Source organism: Haliotis rubra, unplaced genomic scaffold (assembly GCF_003918875.1).
Source record: "Haliotis rubra isolate DU_JTF1 unplaced genomic scaffold, ASM391887v1 Scf71, whole genome shotgun sequence".
NCBI lineage: Eukaryota > Metazoa > Mollusca > Gastropoda > Lepetellida > Haliotidae > Haliotis > Haliotis rubra.
Window position 1 is genome coordinate 2,470,046 of NW_025767424.1, and position 18,468 is coordinate 2,488,513.

At 39.9% G+C, this 18,468-nt stretch overlaps 1 protein-coding gene across 1 annotated transcript in view; it reads right to left on the bottom strand.

Moving 5' to 3' along the window:
* Nucleotides 1-8,113: 8,113 nt before the first annotated feature.
* LOC124259074 overlaps nt 8,114-18,468 on the bottom strand; it is a 95,012-nt gene continuing 84,657 nt past the window's right edge. Inside the window, exons 13-20 of the mRNA XM_046693162.1 lie at nt 13,989-14,130; nt 13,205-13,317; nt 12,393-12,624; nt 11,687-11,864; nt 11,275-11,430; nt 9,721-9,984; nt 8,772-8,912; nt 8,114-8,245 (exon numbers count right to left, since the gene is read on the bottom strand). Of these exons, the coding sequence (XP_046549118.1) occupies nt 8,114-8,245; nt 8,772-8,912; nt 9,721-9,984; nt 11,275-11,430; nt 11,687-11,864; nt 12,393-12,624; nt 13,205-13,317; nt 13,989-14,130 (1,358 nt within the window). The remainder of the gene's footprint in view (nt 8,246-8,771; nt 8,913-9,720; nt 9,985-11,274; nt 11,431-11,686; nt 11,865-12,392; nt 12,625-13,204; nt 13,318-13,988; nt 14,131-18,468) is intronic.

Sequence of the window (18,468 nt, forward strand, 5' to 3'; positions counted from 1 at the left end):
CACAGACCTCTTTACACACAATCACAGACCACTTTGCATACAATCACAGACCGCTTTACATACAATCACAGACCACTTTACACACAATCACAGACCACTTTACATACAATCATAGACCACTTTACATACAATCACAGACCTCCTTACATACAATCATAGACCACTTGACATACAATCATAGACCACTTTACGTACAATCACAGACCACTTTACACACAATCACAGACCACTTTACATACAATCATAGACCACTTTACATACAATCACAGACCTCTTTACACACAATCACAGACCACTTTACATACAATCACAGGCCTCTTTACACACAATCACAGACCACTTTACATACAATCATAGACCGCTTTACATACAATCACAGACCTCTTTACACACAGTCACAGACCACTTTACATACAATCACAGGCCTCTTTACATACAATCACAGACCACTTTACACACAATCACAGACCACATTACACACAGTCACAGACCACTTTGCATACAATCACAGACCTCTTTACACACAATCACAGACCACTTGATATACAATCATAGACCACTTTACATACAATCACAGACATCTTTACACACAGTCACAGACTACTTTACACAAAGTCACAGACCACTTTACATACAATCACAGACCACTTTACATACAATCATAGACCACTTTACACACAATCACAGACCACTTTACACACAATCACAGACCACTTTACATACAATCACAGACCTCTTTACACACAATCACAGACCACTTTACATACAATCACAGACCACTTTACACACAATCACAGACCACTTTACATACAATCATAGACCACTTTACATACAATCACAGACCTCTTTACATACAGTCACAGACCACTTTACATACAATCACAGACCACTTTACACACAATCACAGACCACTTTACATACAATCACAGACCACTTTACATACAGTCACAGACCACTTTACATACAATCATAGACCACTTTACACACAGTCACAGACCACTTTACACACAATCACAGACCACTTTACATACAATCATAGACCACTTTACATACAATCATAGACCACTTTACACACAGTCACAGGCCTCTTTACATACAATCACAGGCCTCTTTACATACAATGACAGGCCTCTTTATATGCAATCACGGACCTCTTTACACACACAGTCACAGACCACTTTACATACAATCACAGGCCTCTTTACATGCAATCATAGACCACTTTACATACAATCACAGACCTCTTTACACACAATCACAGACCACTTTACATACAATCACAGACCACTTTACATACAATCACAGACCACTTTACACACAATCACAGACCACTTTACATACAATCATAGACCACTTTACACACAATCACAGACCACTTTACATACAATCACAGACCACTTTACATACAATCACAGACCACTTTACACACAATCACAGACCTGTTTACACAGTCACAGACCACATTACATACAGTCACAGGCTTCTTTACATGCAATCACAGACCACTAAACATGCAATCAGAGACCACTTTACACACAATCACAGACCTCTTTACACACAGTCACAGACCACTTTACACACAATCACAGACCACCTTAAACACATTTTGCTATATTTTGTTTGTTGATTAACGCTGCACTCAGCAATATTCCAGCTGTATGGCGTCGGTTCTTACATAATCGAGTCTGGACCAGACAATCCAGTGATCAACATCACTAGCATCGATCTGCGCAATCTGGATACGATGACAAGTGTCAACCATGTCAGCGAGCCTGACCACTCAATCCCGTTAGTCGCCTCTTACGACACGTGTTCGATTCCCCACATGGGTAGAATGTGTGAAGCCCATTTCTGGTGTCCCCCGTCGTGATATTGCTGGAATATTGATATACGCGGTGTACAACTAAACCTACTCACTCTTACGATAAGCACGGGTTGCAGAGACCAGTTCTAACCGGATCTTCCCGGATTCGCTATAACTAAGCTTTCAGGATGATAAATGGGTAACTTTACGTATGTGTACAAATTAATGGTTAAAGACACATGTCTGGAGTTGCTGTATGTGTTTCTTCCAGAATTTATTAAAGACTTGGTTGGACGGGTCTGTTCATAATGATTATGCTATCTTGTACCGCATGCATGCCACTAACTTACATTCCGGAAGCAAGCTCCCCATAGTTCTCCGTCGCGTTGATCCCAAGGGTGATCGCTACCACTACAAGGGGGAAGGCCTGTATCATGGAACACAACAAAGAGAATCATTTAACAACATTGAATTATTAACCGCTCTCTTCTGTTTCCATCAATAAATGTGTCCGTACTGGACCTTTGCAAAACAGGTGCCTGTCAGTAAATAATGACATAACAGAACACAAAAACAAGCTTCATCTCTAAGAACAACATTCATGGTTTGCTCAGTATTGTCCTGGACTAGAATGCCAAGATTTTGACATCTATTGGAAGTCAGTTTAAACTGTTACAATCGTTAATAAAATAAAAAATGGTCATGTTTGCGGGACATGATTGAGAAGGTTGATTGGGAGAGTGAAATGTGCTTAAGTGAATGTTAAGAAAATGAGGCAGATTACTGGGCAACAGACCACACACACGAGGAACGGAGCCCAGGTTACATACTGGCTGAACCCTTTGGTTGGTTGATTGGTTGACTGGTTGGTTGGTTGGTTGGTTGTTTAACGCCGCACTCAGCAATATTCCAGCTATATGGCGGCGGCCTGTATACAATCGAGTCTGGACCAGACAATCCAGTGATCAACAACATGAGCATCGATCTAGGCAGTTTGGATACGATGACATGTGTCACCCAAGCCAGCGAGCCTGACCACCCGAACCCGTTATTCTCTTACAACAAGCATGGGTTGTTGAAGACCAATTCTAACCCGGATCGTCACGGGTCTGAAGCCTTTTGGCTGGACTGTGACGAGCACAGTGGGTACCTTCCCACGAAATAAAGCTGTTGTTCCGTGGAATGAACATTGTCCGTATATCCTACTGACTCATACCGACAGCATATTATGATATGTCGCGAACTCAAATCTATAGCTATGTTCACATGAACAGACGTTCAAAAGAAAGTACACATGTGGTGCTTTGGGGTCATTTTATAAAGAAAAACCAAACAACGACCGGTCGTATATATTCTGAGAAGTGCCTTGCTTGTGACTTACATGAATGTGCGATTTTCAAGATTTTCATGACAGTCCACTCACATGTAAGTCCAATCACAAGCACACATTTCAAAGTTTAACTTTTTTTTTTTTAAATAATCACAATACGCCATGTATGTTTATGCATACTCGATAATCTCCAAGGTATACGTTCCGATAAATCTCCACTGAGATTTATCGGAACATATACCCTGGAGATTATCGAGGATGGTGTTTATGTACCACTGGCTGAACCTGAACTGGATGTGCACGAACCCTGAGCAAAGGGTGACAAACAACATCGAACTTATCTTGACCTGTACATCTCAACACAATGACTCATGGACCTAAGACACACTGAAAGTGTGTGATGATTCTGTCATAAATACAAATGTCAGTCACGCCTATTTGCAGGTATAAAGAAGTGAGGCAGGCATCTGTATTGATAATATACTCACCCCAGCCAATGACACAACACTTTAGCATGAAGTTTGTGAAATATGTTTTGAAGACCACCACCAGTGCCAGATACATGTAGAAAGCCTCTACCGCCATCCATGTCAACGCCGACAGCATGAAGTAGTGCAGCAGCACCGCAACGGCCTACAAAGAAAACGCCAACAAATCCCTGATGATCAGTTTTTCCTAATAATATAAAGTTCGTCCAATTACACAGCTATATATAGGGGAGGATTATTTGTCAGTTGCAGTCACAACTGTCAGGATTCCATATTACACTTCATAATATTACAGACGAAGAAAGGGTCTTTTCTAATAGTCAAATATCTTCTGTTTCTACAGTCTAGTCAGTTTCTTTATAAGGCCTTGTCAAACAAGAGGAAAACATCATTCAGTTATGTCTTAAATTAATTTTAGAAATTATTCTTCCCAATACTGCTTGATCATTCGGTTTACAAAGGTGCGACATGGACATTGGCAGAAAGTTTGACTTAGTTTTTAAGGGTTGGATCCTCACACAGTTTTGGGTGTTATGACTAGAACTAAAGGCAATATTCAGCGTAAAACCAAATTCACTAGCTATTAAAACGCATCATTCTGAAGGCTGCTTATTGGTTGAAGCGTTCGCGTTTCAAGCTGAAAACTCGGGTTTCATTCCCCATATGGGTACAATGAGTGAAGCCCATTTCAGGTATTCACCGACGTGATATGTCTGAAATATTGATATAAACGTTGTCAAAACTTCACTCACACATTCACTCACTCCTTACCAAGGATATGATCTGGTATAAATGCGATCCATTACCTTGCATCCTATGGCGTTCTTGAAGGTGTAGTCTTGCATACCCACAAGGAATATAAAATTAGCCACAGCAAGAGCAATACACAGGTTGATTAGAATCTTAGAAGGGTTGTCCCGACGCAGTTTCCTGTTGACGAAACACATTCCAAGATGAACATACTGCAGGGGACTGCTGCTGATATTCTGTTCTGGGAAATGTTCCAGAAAACGATCTTACTGCTTCGACTGCGATAGACGTCTATAGTTAAAAAACAATAATGTTTTCGATGTTAAACATTATAATATACTAAGCAGCAAAAGAAACGTCAGTTTGGAATTTTCCTTCGCAGAAACGGATAACTGTAAACTCATTTAATATTTTGATTGTAAATTTTTGACAACATCTCCAACTTTACCTGAGCAAAGACATTCCTTCCCAAACTCAGAATGGAACCCAGGAAATGGTCTCAAAAACGCAACCTGATCCCGGAGATGGTACGGTGTTCTCCATGTTTTTCATGCAACTCATGCTGCACGTGCTGTTCACAAGGACCAGCCCTATAAAATGCACCCCAAACCTGGTTGAAACATTCACATTACAACGTCAGCAGGATGCCGCGACTCACGACAGCTCAGAGGAACCAGGCGCTAGGAAGACTTGAAGCTGGCCACACTGCACAAGCCGTCTGCCAAGCACTTCCAGGTCAACGTTCGGACCATCTACAGGTTGCAGCAACGTTTCCGGGCCATCAACACCAAAAAATGATCGCCACCGTACTGGCAAACCAAGGGTGACAACAAGACGACAAGACCGCCATGTTGTGCGACAGCATGTACAGAATCCCTTCATGCAGGCATCCGAAACAGCACGCCAGACAGTGGGAACACACGGGAGACCAATCAGTACTGATACAGTATGCCGACGTCTTAACAGCGGGAACCTCCATTGCCGTAGACCTTACCGTGGACCTATCCCCACCCCTCGTCTACAGTTTGCCCTACAACACCAAAACTGGCGATACAGGCAATGGAGAACTGTTCTGTTCACAGATGAGAGTCGGCACTGCTTATCAACTGCAGATGGCAGAACAAGAATATGGCGACGACGTGGCCAGCGTTACTCAGACCAATGTGTTATGGAAAGAGACTCATGGGGAGGTGCAAGCATCATGGTATGGGTGGAATAGGCCTGAACCAGAGAGTGGGTCCTGTGGTGTTCCAGAACCTTGGTCCAGGGAGAGGAGGCGGCATCACTGCGGTGCGCTACATCGACCAAGCTCTCAGACCAAACGTCATACCACATTTCGCACGTCACCGGAACAACATTTTCCAGCATGAAAACGCCCGGGCCCATACTTTCAGAGCTACACGGGAGTTCCTACAGCAGAACGGTGTCAACAGTATGCAGTGGCCAGCCCTTAGTCCTGATTTAAACCCAATTGAACATCTTTGGGATGTAATTCAGAGGAGACTGAATAATGTCATACCAAGGCCGAACACAGCCGATTTATTGCGCCAGGCCTTTCTCACAGTGTGGTTCCAGGTGCCAATGGCCTTCATCAATCGATTGGTGCACTCCATGCATAGACGCTGTGCTGCAGTTATTGCAGCTCGTGGTGGTCACACTAGATACTGAATTCAAGAGTCTGAATGGACTGCAAGCGTTCACGAAATGTCTTGAAATTCTGCTATTTTCATTGATGTGTTAAGATATTGTACAAATAAAAGGTGTTTGAGACACTTATTATGTCAATTTCTGTACTGATTTGATTACAGTGCCTATCTAAATTTGAATTCGTACTGACGTTATTTTGCTGCTGAGTATACTTCATTACAATTACATATACCTGTTGCAGCCAAAGATGCATTATCAGCGTGAAATTTAACATTTTGTCTGAGATTAAGCAAATTGTGATTACAAAATGTCATTTAGAAAGTGGTTAAATGTAACATATGTTGTATTTGGGATTACACTTTCAGATTCTAGTACTTTTAGTTGGGTTGAGTCCCATCCGGGATTCGAACCCACACCCTCAGAGTCAGGCACCTAACCGTCAGAGTCGGAAAACGCGGTGGCTGAGCAGGTTAGGCGGCTGACTTTGTGTGCTGGCGATTAGGTGCCTGACTCAGAGGGTGTGGGTTCGAATCCCGAATGGGACTCAACCCAACTAAAAGTACTAGAATCTGAAAGTGTAATCTCAAATACAACATATGTTACATTTGACCACTTTCTAAATGACAAAAGTACTAGAATCTGTACTTTAGTAAGAAAGTGTAACCCCAAATATAACATATGTTTAATATATATATATTATTTAATTAATATGCATCTGGTGGTGAAGTGCTATGCATTCTCTAAACTACACAGTGGATAATTCTGTAGTATCTATAATATGACATCACTGTGAGCTCTAATTCTCAAATCAAAACACGTACAATCATTGGAAACAACACATAATAAATTAAACCTTCTCTCATTCATTGTTGAAAAAGTTGTTATTTTCACTCGTTGCGTATCAATCTTTAAGTAAATAAGACAAATGGGACAAGAATAGACAAAATCTCTATAAAATGTCAGAAAACTTAGGTGTATAATTGCAAACGTTAATCAAAATGACAGTAAGTGAATTTCCCTCAGTTAAATTCGATGCAGCCAAGTGCTCCGCAGAAACAGGGCATACTTTATATGCACAGGGATCCGATGCCGAGTTGCTGATCGAATGCCTATAATAAATCATTTATTGCGTAATGAGTGTGTTCGAAATCAAGCATTCAAACACTTTTCTGAAAAGAATAATCCCCACGTATTCATTTTCCCTGGCAACATGCAAGTAATGATAACCAAAACATAATCGATATGTGCAACTGGCAAAATCAACAATTATTTAGTGCTGTTGATCCAATGGCCAAGGGACAGTGCTACGATTTCGCTTTTCGAGGTCCAGTTAACATTGCCGATGATCCATCTATGCCAGCCGCAGGTTCGAATCCAGTGTTTGACGTAATTATGATCCACAGACTACAGCCTGCATCGTGTTGTACATGTACTTTACCTACACTGACATACGTTGTGTAAGCTTGCAGTCTGTTTACAGCACGTGAATGCTCATGCTGTTGATCACTGGATTGTCTGGTCCAGACTCAATTATTTACAGATAGTCGCCATATAGCTGGAATATTGCTGACTGCGGCGTAAAACTAAACTCACCCACTACAGCATGTGAATAAGCATCCCTTTTCTAGCGGTGGGGTAGCCTGTTGGCTAAAGCGTTCGCTGGTCACGCCAAAGATCCAGGTTCGATTCCCCACATGGGTTCATTGTGTGAAGCCCATTTCTGGAGTCTCCCGAGGTAATATTGCTGAAATATTGCTGGCAGTGGCACAAAACTAAACTCACTCACTCTTACAAACACACATGTAATTCTTCCTTCTTTGGCCCTGAAGATCCGGGTTAGAATAATATTATTAATCTTTAGTAACCCGTGCTTGTCGTAAGAAGCGACTAACGGGATTGGCTGGTCAGGCTCGCTGACTTGGCTGATACATGTCATCGGTTCCCAATTGCGTAGATCGATGCTCATGATGTTGATCACTGGATTGTCTGGTCCAGACTCGATTATTTACACACCGCCGCTATATAGCTGGAATATTGCTGAGTGCGGCGTAAAACTAAACTCACTCACTCACATTCTTCCTTCTCTGATGAAGCTCACCTGAACATGAGGTATGTGAGCAATGTGAGCAGCAGGCACAACAGAGAGAGTCCACAGCCGATGTAGGAGATGAACGACAGGGCCACTCGGTCAGTTTCAGATATAGTAGTACCCTCTTCAAAGACATCCTGAAATATATATCACAGAGTGTATCCTGAAACGTACCTACCTATCACTGACATCTTGAAATAGCAACTTTTGAACGTACGGTGTGTTTCCTAAAACGTATCGAAATATCATTGCTATCTTCAAATAGCAACTATTGAATATACGATATTCTTCCTAAAACGTATCTCAATATCATCGACAACTGGAAATAGCAGCTATTGACAGTACGATACGTATCCTAAAAGTATGTGGATATCATTGACATCTTGAAATAGCAAACATTACAGCAACATGCCTGGGAACACCAGATAGGTTTAATGATTCTGTTTGTTTTGCAAGTGTGCAACAATAAACGTCAACCCAAGCAAACAATATGCCTCGATCATCCACCGAAAGATGTGAATTTGGCCGCTTTTAGCAATATTCCAGGCATATCAGGGCAGGAAATGGGCGTCACACAGTGGAGAAGTGAACGCTTCAACCACTAGGCCACCAGATCGTTCCGAAAAGATAGGCAACAACAACGTCTACCCGGGTATAACTTACCATAAGCAGGGCGAAGTTAGTGAGATGGTTGCAAGCACAGACTGTGTAGGTGTCCTTGACGTCTTCCTTCACCTCACAGCCATCTGTAGACCACCCTGCACCGTTGTCTCGCCAGAACACACATCGAGGGTTAACAGCGTTCTGCGAGAAAACAGTAAGAAAGTAGAGGTAATGTTTGAGATGAAACACCATCATCGGTTTATACACCGCATATAGTTTACAACCAACATTTGATGTGGAACTGGAAGGAGAAGAAGTAGAAAGCGAGTAAGTGAGTTTGGGTTTACGCCGCTTTTAGCAATATTCCAGCAATATGACGGCTGGGGACACCAAATATGAGCTTAACACATTGTACCCATGTGGGGAATCGAACTTAACTTCTCTGGTTTATATCGATTTCAATAATTGTATTTCAGCATAACTGTAGCACTAAGATTTTGTTTTTGTAAAAGCGCCATGGAGATTCACTCTTTTTTCAGATATAATGTAACTTGGATGGGTGACCCTGTGTGACAGCTTGACTCCGAGAGTTTCTAGGACTTCAGCTCTGCCCCACAACGAAGCACATGTGATACATGTGGTCTCACCTTAGGAAAGTGAGTTTGTTCAAAATTACCTCTGTTCGCCCAGCAGAAAATGGGTACCCGGTGAAATAAGTCGTGAGACTATTAACCTAGGGTTATCCGGGGTAATAATGATAAGATTGTAGACTTTGAACAGGATATCTAGCCTGGAAAAGTTAAAAATACCCTCATGATTATTATTATTATTATTATCATTATTTATAACTACAGTGTATAAACATATATCATAGATTTGCTTTCTTTTTCCCATAGTTCTGAACTGATATGATTATATCCCAATATCACACATCTTGAGATGAATTTCCATTGTTCCATATGTACGACATACATGCATTACTTCAGATCAACATATGATAATATCCTACCTTCTTAAGATGAGGTAGATGTAAGATGACGGGGTCGGTGAGGTTGGCGATGATGACGTTCGGGACACTGGCTGAGAGGATCTTGCTGTTTATCATCGTGGTCACTTTACCCTGTTCCATGTCAGTCACAGTCAAATCGCCGCTACCTTTATTCTCTACACTAGAACCACCGCTAGATGCTGGTAAAGATGGGACCACACTCCCATCACCCCCTGCTCTTCCGGTTGGATTGACACTTGGACCTTGGCGAGCCTTTTCAAAAACCTTGAGGAGAGAGGGAAGGAAATCGTATTGTCTTTAATGTATCCACACATAACCTTTATGACATAGTGTGGTCCTTTACACCAAGAATACATTGTGCATATGAAAACGACTAAATTTGTTTATTATATTGAAATGTTGATGAATATACGTATTTGGTTGAATATTGAATTCAAGGTTGACATACACAGTTAATAAGCATTAAAACATCCTCCATATTCAGATTTCAATAGCTTCACCTTGTACTGAAATGAGAACGGCTCTATTCACGTCGTTTTAGAAGTATCTTGAATAACTTCTTACGTACTTTCTATCATGATCACAATCTCGGTTAATGCATAGTTCTGGCAGGGTGAAGGACTGGATTAAAAGGAGAAATGATTTACACCACAGGGCTAACTGTATGACGTTGCCAACGTATCACATGCCATGGCTGTATTGGTGCATGTGCGTCAGTGGTGTCTGACTGGGTCTAACGTTCTGACTCCGGGATTGGTTGCTAATAAATTTCTACATAATCCTCTCCGAGATGTTCACACTGATGCCTTAGTACCAATAATGTATGAGTCCTCCTCCTGGTGGAGTAAAAAAGTTTCCACAACAGAAAGGCAATTATCATCCTTTCCCAACGTGGACATTAATCCACATGCATAGATGTTGGAGTAGAGAGTGACAGAGTGAGTTTAGTTTTACGCAGCACTCAGCAATATTCCAGCTATATGGCGGCGGTCTGTAAATAATCGAGTCTGGACCAGACAATCCAGTGATCAACATCATGAGCATCGATCTGCGCAATTGGGAACCGATGACATGTGTCAACCAAGCCAGCGAGTCTGACCACCCGATCCCGATAGTCGCCTCTTACAACAAGCATGGGTTACTGAAGGTTCATTCTAACCCGGATCTTCCCGGGTGGTTGGAGTAGAGGTACTTGGTGACATTGTAGTAGCCTATTTTGGTCATTGTCATTAGCAGAGAATACCTAGAAACTCTAAGAAATATGCTGCCTGATTGTGTATTTGATTCAAATGTATTCTGTAAGCGTGGATAGTATGCACTTGTATAGTTACCAATAATCTGTCCTAGTTTTCAACCCTTTTCAGGATATGTGATTGTACAATGTGGATGTGGGTGTCCAAGATGAACAAATGTACGACATTTAATTTTGTGTTTTGAATGTGTATGCACAAAGTGAATGTTCAGTGATGACCTTTACGAACATGCAAAACATTGTCAGCATATATCAAATTGCGATGCAACAACGCATGTTGCACCTGTTCTATATACACTCACAGTAAATAATTTATCCGTCGGATACACTGCAAATATAACTCTGTTTGCTTTCGTCATGGCCCCAGGAGGTATGGAAACAAAGAGTCCCTCGGGAAGCATGATTGTTGCCATTGCTTTGTCTTCTCGTTCAGGGTTGTTTCCCCTTCTGACCTCGACCTTTCAAACAAAAATGAAGAAAGCAAGCTCAATAACATTTTAGTGACTTTCATTAGTTAAGATCACGTTATCTTCATCTGTTTTTCTTGGGATTTTCCTTTTTAATTCTGATACATAGTTTTCCTCCGAAATGTGTGCTTTGATTTCTGTCAAACAAAAATGTATACTAAACACAACTATATTAAAGACTATACTTGTTCTTATCATGTGAATGTGAAAGGATGTGAAAACGAAAGGACGTAGGAATGCACCCTACCGTATCCCCAGTGAGCGTGCCATCGTTAGAATTCGACGAATCCGTGGTGAAAGAAACCCCAGAAAAGTTCCTAGGGTCGATGCTGACGGCTGCCACGGCAATGTTGGGTTGGACTAGGAGAAGATCCCCGTCACTCAGAGATGAAGACGTTGTCATCAAATTCACAGACGATATCAGTCTGCAAAATGATAGACATCGTATTTTTATAACTGAACGTAATAGATGTTGAGCATTAATAATACACTATGCCACATTTCAGGCTCAAAATGAGACAAAATAATGAAAATCGGACTTTGCTCGATGAGTTTAAAGCCCTAAAAAGTACCGATCTGAGCACTGGAACGAATATATTCAATTACACAGAAAACAAGACTCACTGGACCGAAGTAAGTCACCCTTAAATTTCGCTGGATGTTTAACTACCCAAAAATTAATCATGTATGAATGTACACAAGTAGACTCGGAAGTGAAGGAGAATTCTACACGAATGCAACACCTAGTTTCAAGGAGAAGATACATGCGTTTTCCAAGCAATTGTAAGGTATAGTAAATATTGTGCGGTTGCACGGGAATGCAGCCCTACCCCAAGTTTGATATATGCATTTTCAATCAGTTACAACGCATTCAACAGAATGTGTAATTACGAATACCATCCACAGTTTTAGGAGGACATGTTTGCGTGTTGATTCAGTTATATACCCTGTACCTTGTCGTTGCTTGTTTCTTCTGTTCCGCCTCCAGAAGCACCTCGCCGGGGACGACGATGATGTAGCTGACGGATGCTAGAGTGTTGTTGATGACCTCCCTGGAACTGAGAGAGCTTTCCAGCCTGGCAATCTTCTCCACAATGTTCACTGCGAAGTTCACGTCAGTTTGTGTGAAGTTGGCAGCCCTCGTGGTTATCATCTGCAACTCTTTGGAGACCTCCAGCACATTGTCTGAAAATGCGAGTTCAGCGAGTGAGTCTGTTGTTTGTGAAATCGTTTCAGCCGATTCTGACAAGGTGATCATGCTAATGTTAAGTCTCAAAGCCCACCCAAGTGAGACCATTCTTCGGTCTCTACCATCTAACGAAAAAGAAAGAATCGTTCCTTATCTTGTGAGTGGTGAGTGAGTGAGTGAGTAAGAGTTGAAAGGTGGGTAACACCGTTTTAAAGTATTTCAGTCATATCACTGAATGTCAGCTTGACGTTTGCCACTTTGGTGCAATTCCTCTGAGCAGATAGGGTGCTGAGAAAACGAACAACGTGATCGGCGGGAACCGGGATAGAATCCAGGTCGGTGTCCATCGCACCCAAGGGACGCAGCTCTGCTTAGCGAACTGCGGCAAGTAGGACAAAATGGCCCAATCAAATCGCTCATTTGAGGCGTTCAACTCACACATGGTTGTATTCTTTGTTTCTTGTCTTGGACATAATCAGCTGTTGATATAATGAACTAATCATGTAGTTCATACAAGTTCTTAGAGGGAATGTTTCAGTATATATTAACCAGACCATAGCAAATCTCGATACCCACCAGTGGTTATTGTGTCCAAAGCGAGGTCTTCTAGTCGTCTTGTGACGTTGCTAGCGAACGGACATGCTTCAAGATTGGCGTCCATCCAAATCGCCCTGTTATTAACTTTGACGCTGAAACATATTCACAACGAAGTACATGTATGCCCGAGAGCTATACAGCGGTGCCTATATAATAATGGTAAGTTTGGTTGGGAAAGAGGTAGTGGCAGATGAAGAAGAGGTGATGACCGTAACTGAAGTGATTTGTTAGAATGTAGTACAGAACCGGATAACTACGAGGTTGTAATGACAGTGGTTGTGAGTGCAACACTTAATAACACAATGTTATGTAATGTTACAATTTCAAATTCTAGTAGTTTTAGTCTGAATTCCATCCGAGATTCTAACCTTCGACTCAGGTACCTAATCGGCAGTATACGAAGTCAGCCATCTAACCTCCCACGGCTAACGACTAAATAGAAGTCTGACAAATGGCGGTCTAGATCATGGGTGGCCTAGATCTCTCTTGTGTACCCCTCTGACAGTGGAAATTGACACGGCTTCCAAGGCCGATAGCAATGAATACACAATGCCATTGAGAAAGTGGTTAAATGTAACACGTTATATTTGGGAAATTGTAATGACAAATATTGTGCATTCATAACACAAACGTAGATCGATTCTCATGGTGTTGATCACTGTATTGTCTCCAATCCAGGCACATGCAAGGGACGTTACCCTGTCCTACAAATGACATAACTCAAGAAATAGCAACACAATATAATTTCCTTATCATGACTTACCATTTTCGAAAGGCTTGAAGAAGAATGCGGCCGAGTGTCTCATGCGGACACGTGACCTGTGCCGTCTTGTCAACTAATGTCTCAGGCCACTCGAAAGAACCCTTGCTAGTTTTCTGTGTCTCGGGCTGACAGAACATTGGAGCTGAGGACAGAACACAGACCATGTCAGATGTCACACATTTTATAGTCGTCCAATTATGTTACGGGTCCTGAGATATTTCGTACCATGTTCATACACATCTGGGCGGTGGGGTAGCCTAATGGTTAAAGCGTTGGCTCGTCACGCCGAAGACCCGGGTTCGAATCCCCACATGGGCACAATGTGTGAAGCCCATTTCTGGTGTCCCCCGCCGTGATGCTGCTGGAATATTGCTAAAAGCGGCGTAAAACCAAACTCAGTCAGTCAGTCAGTCAGTCAGTCATACACATCTTTTGTAATCAGCTCGTTAAATTAGGAAATAATTTGGCTGTCCAAAGCTGGGGAGAATATAATGTGTACGAAGAGGCATTGTGTCCATGTCGGTCCTTTTTTGGTTTGTTGTGTCAACCTTTTGCAACGACGTAATTGGTCAAACTGTTCCACATCTCTGTTTATTCATGTATATTCACTTCCGGGTGAATGCGTACTCTCAATTAGTACAAAACTATGTTGCAATGAGAAAAGATGTTTGTACTTTATAGGACAATAAAGCCTATACAATGGATGTCAATACGACTTTAATCTTGTTAAAGCAACCAAGATCTAGTTCTTTATATTTATGATGTATGAGGTTGATATTTGCTAAACCTTACTCTCATTAAATGCCATTTTTATTTTATATCTTGTTGAAGTGAAAAAGCTCACAACTGTGTTTGATGAAAATATCCCTTTCCATGTTATCTATGACATTTGCCATGATGTCAACATGAACAAACGTCATGTTTACTCAAATATATTAAGGAAGATTTCTTATGAAAATGGATAGTAAAGAACATCATAAAATATTGTCCATACACTGAAGAGGCCTGACTCAATCTTTCAAAGCGAAAAACGGTATATAGCTTCCTAAGGAAAAGCAAAGCAAATATCTTTTGCTTACAACATGTACATTTTACAAAGGATCAAGAGCCACTCATAAGACAGCAATGCGATTATAATGAAATTTACATAAGCCATTGCAAAAGGACTGCAAAAGGGCCAGCAATTTTGTTCAGTGATAATTTTGAATTTGAAATTAAGAATGTAAGGAGGGAAATTCTGTAGGCTTAAGTGTTATGATAAGTGATTGTAAGTATACTGTTATAAATATATATGGACCAAATACAGATAAACCAGATTTGGAAAATGACAAGATAAGCATGTGTGGTAAATGGAACTTAGTGTTGATGCTGATATAGATATAATTATCAATATTAGCCAGACAGGAAAAACTTCACTTAGTTCAAAATGAAAAGAAAAAACGATCAATATTAGAAGATATCAATGAACTTGGAAGAACTAGAAAAACAAAAATCTCAGAGAGCCTTTATTAGATCTGAAGCAAAATGGAACGAGCATGGAGAAAAAAACAAGTCAATATATTTCACACCTGGAATATCGAAATGTTCTAAATAAATCCATACAATAATTGCATAAAAGTGATGGGAAAATATTGAAAGGCCAAAAAAGATATTAGAAGAAACAAAACATTACTACAAAAAGATGTATACAATCAGTGAATGTGGATAGGTTAGTTTGGAAACTGTATCTTCTGAATTCGATGTGAAAACCAAAAAGGCTTTGTGGAAGGGAGACATCTAGGGGAAATAACAAGACTGATTTATGATTTAATGGACTATGCAGAAACCTATAAACAATATGGCTTACTTTCAGTGATCGGCTTCGAAAAAGCCTCCGATTCTGTGGATAGAAAATTCATGCAGAATGACTTAAAACGAAATTATGGCCAGAGTATTCAAAATTGGATTACAGTACTTTTGATGGGGCTGAATCTAGTGTTTTAGTAAATGGATATGGAAGTTCCTTCTTTCCAATAACAAGAGGTTGTCGCCAGGGGGATCCAGTATCTCCTTATTTCTTTATTCTGTGTGATTCTTGCACTACTTATTAGAAAAGATAAAAATATTAAGAGTGTAAGTATGGGCAATATTATATAGAACATATTTTAGAGCAATTTGCAGATGACACTATCTTAACCCTAGATGGATCAGAAAAGTGACTACAAGCAGTTTTTAACATTTTAAGTTTTGTTTGCAAGATTTTCAGGACTCAAAGTGAATGCTGAAAAGACCAAATTATTTGGATTGGTTCTCCCCCAAAACAATCTCAGATAAAACTATGCAAGCATATAAATTAAGACTGGAACCAGACAAAATTTAGACCTAGAAAATATGCAAGACCTGAATTATGAAAATAACTCATTTCAATTGAGAAGTAATGAGAATGTGGTCAAGTAGAAATTTAACTCCTGTGGGAAGAATGTTCTTTTCAAATCTTTGCTACTTCCGAAACTAAATCACTTGTTTAGCATCTTACCAAATCCATCTATTCCAACCACAGACAAGTTCCCCCAAACATATTTCGCCTTTATTTGAAAAGGGAAAAGAAATAAGATAAGGAGAAGCACAATGAAAAAACAATTTCAATTTGAGGAATAGGTGCACCAGACATACAAAATACTATCTCTGATCAAAAATTTAACTGGATAAGGAAAATAATACAAAATCCACAAAAATATAAATACATAATAGAAAGATGTCTTCCATCAACTGACAGTGTTTGGTTGGCAGAACAAGTCTTTATAAAGACAAATGTTTTACCATATGTCTCAAATCTATTTTTGAGAGATGTACTACAAGGTGGGGCTGACAGATTCAGGGATTCAGCAATCTGGTTGAATTACAGACCAAGTTTGATATGAAAGTGGACTATTTAAGATTCCAGGGTTTGCGAGTCTCAGTTTATGACTATAGATAAAAACATGTAAAACATAATTCACAGACACAGGAATGTCTTTTTTATTCTTTAATTGTTTGAAGCTTGGAAAACTGAAAAGGCAGTAATCATTTTGCAAGAATTGCACAAAAGTGATGGGAAAATATTGAAAGGCCAAAAAAGATATTAGAAGAAACAAAACATTACTACAAAAAGATGTATACAATCAGTGAATGTGGATAGGTTAGTTTGGAAACTGTATCTTCTGAATTCGATGTGAAAACCAAAAGGCTTTGTGGAAGGGAGACATCTAGGGAAATAACAAGACTGATTTATGATTTAATGGACTATGCAGAAACCTATAAACAATGTGGCTTACTTTCAGTGATCGGCTTCGAAAAAGCCTCCGATTCTGTGGATAGAAAATTCATGCAGAATGACTTAAAACGAAATTATGGCCAGAGTATTCAAAATTGGATTACAGTACTTTTTGATGGGGCTGAATCTAGTGTTTTAGTAAATGGATATGGAAGTTCCTTCTTTCCAATAACAAGAGGTTGTCGCCAGGGGGATCCAGTATCTCCTTATTTCTTTATTCTGTGTGATTCTTGCACTACTTATTAGAAAAGATAAAAATATTAAGAGTGTAAGTATGGGCAATATTATATAGAACATATTTTAGAGCAATTTGCAGATGACACTATCTTAACCCTAGATGGATCAGAAAAGTGACTACAAGCAGTTTTTAACATTTTAAGTTTTGTTTGCAAGATTTTCAGGACTCAAAGTGAATGCTGAAAAGACCAAATTATTTGGATTGGTTCTCCCCCAAAACAATCTCAGATAAAACTATGCAAGCATATAAATTAAGACTGGAACCAGACAAAATTTAGACCTAGAAAATATGCAAGACCTGAATTATGAAAATAACTCATTTCAATTGAGAAGTAATGAGAATGTGGTCAAGTAGAAATTTAACTCCTGTGGGAAGAATGTTCTTTTCAAATCTTTGCTACTTCCGAAACTAAATCACTTGTTTAGCATCTTACCAAATCCATCTATTCCAACCACAGACAAGTTCCCCCAAACATATTTCGCCTTTATTTGAAAAGGGAAAAGAAATAAGATAAGGAAAAACAATTTCAATTTGGAGGAATAGGTGCACCAGACATACAAAATACTATCTCTGATCAAAAATTTAACTGGATAAGGAAAATAATACAAAATCCACAAAAATATAAATACATAATAGAAAGATGTCTTCCATCAACTGACAGTGTTTGGTTGGCAGAACAAGTCTTTATAAAGACAAATGTTTTACCATATGTCTCAAATCTATTTTTGAGAGATGTACTACAAGGTGGGGCTGACAGATTCAGGGATTCAGCAATCTGGTTGAATTACAGACCAAGTTTGATATGAAAGTGGACTATTTAAGATTCCAGGGTTTGCGAGTCTCAGTTTATGACTATAGATAAAAACATGTAAAACATAATTCACAGACACAGGAATGTCTTTTTTATTTCTTTAATTGTTTGAAGCTTGGAAAACTGAAAAGGCAGTAAT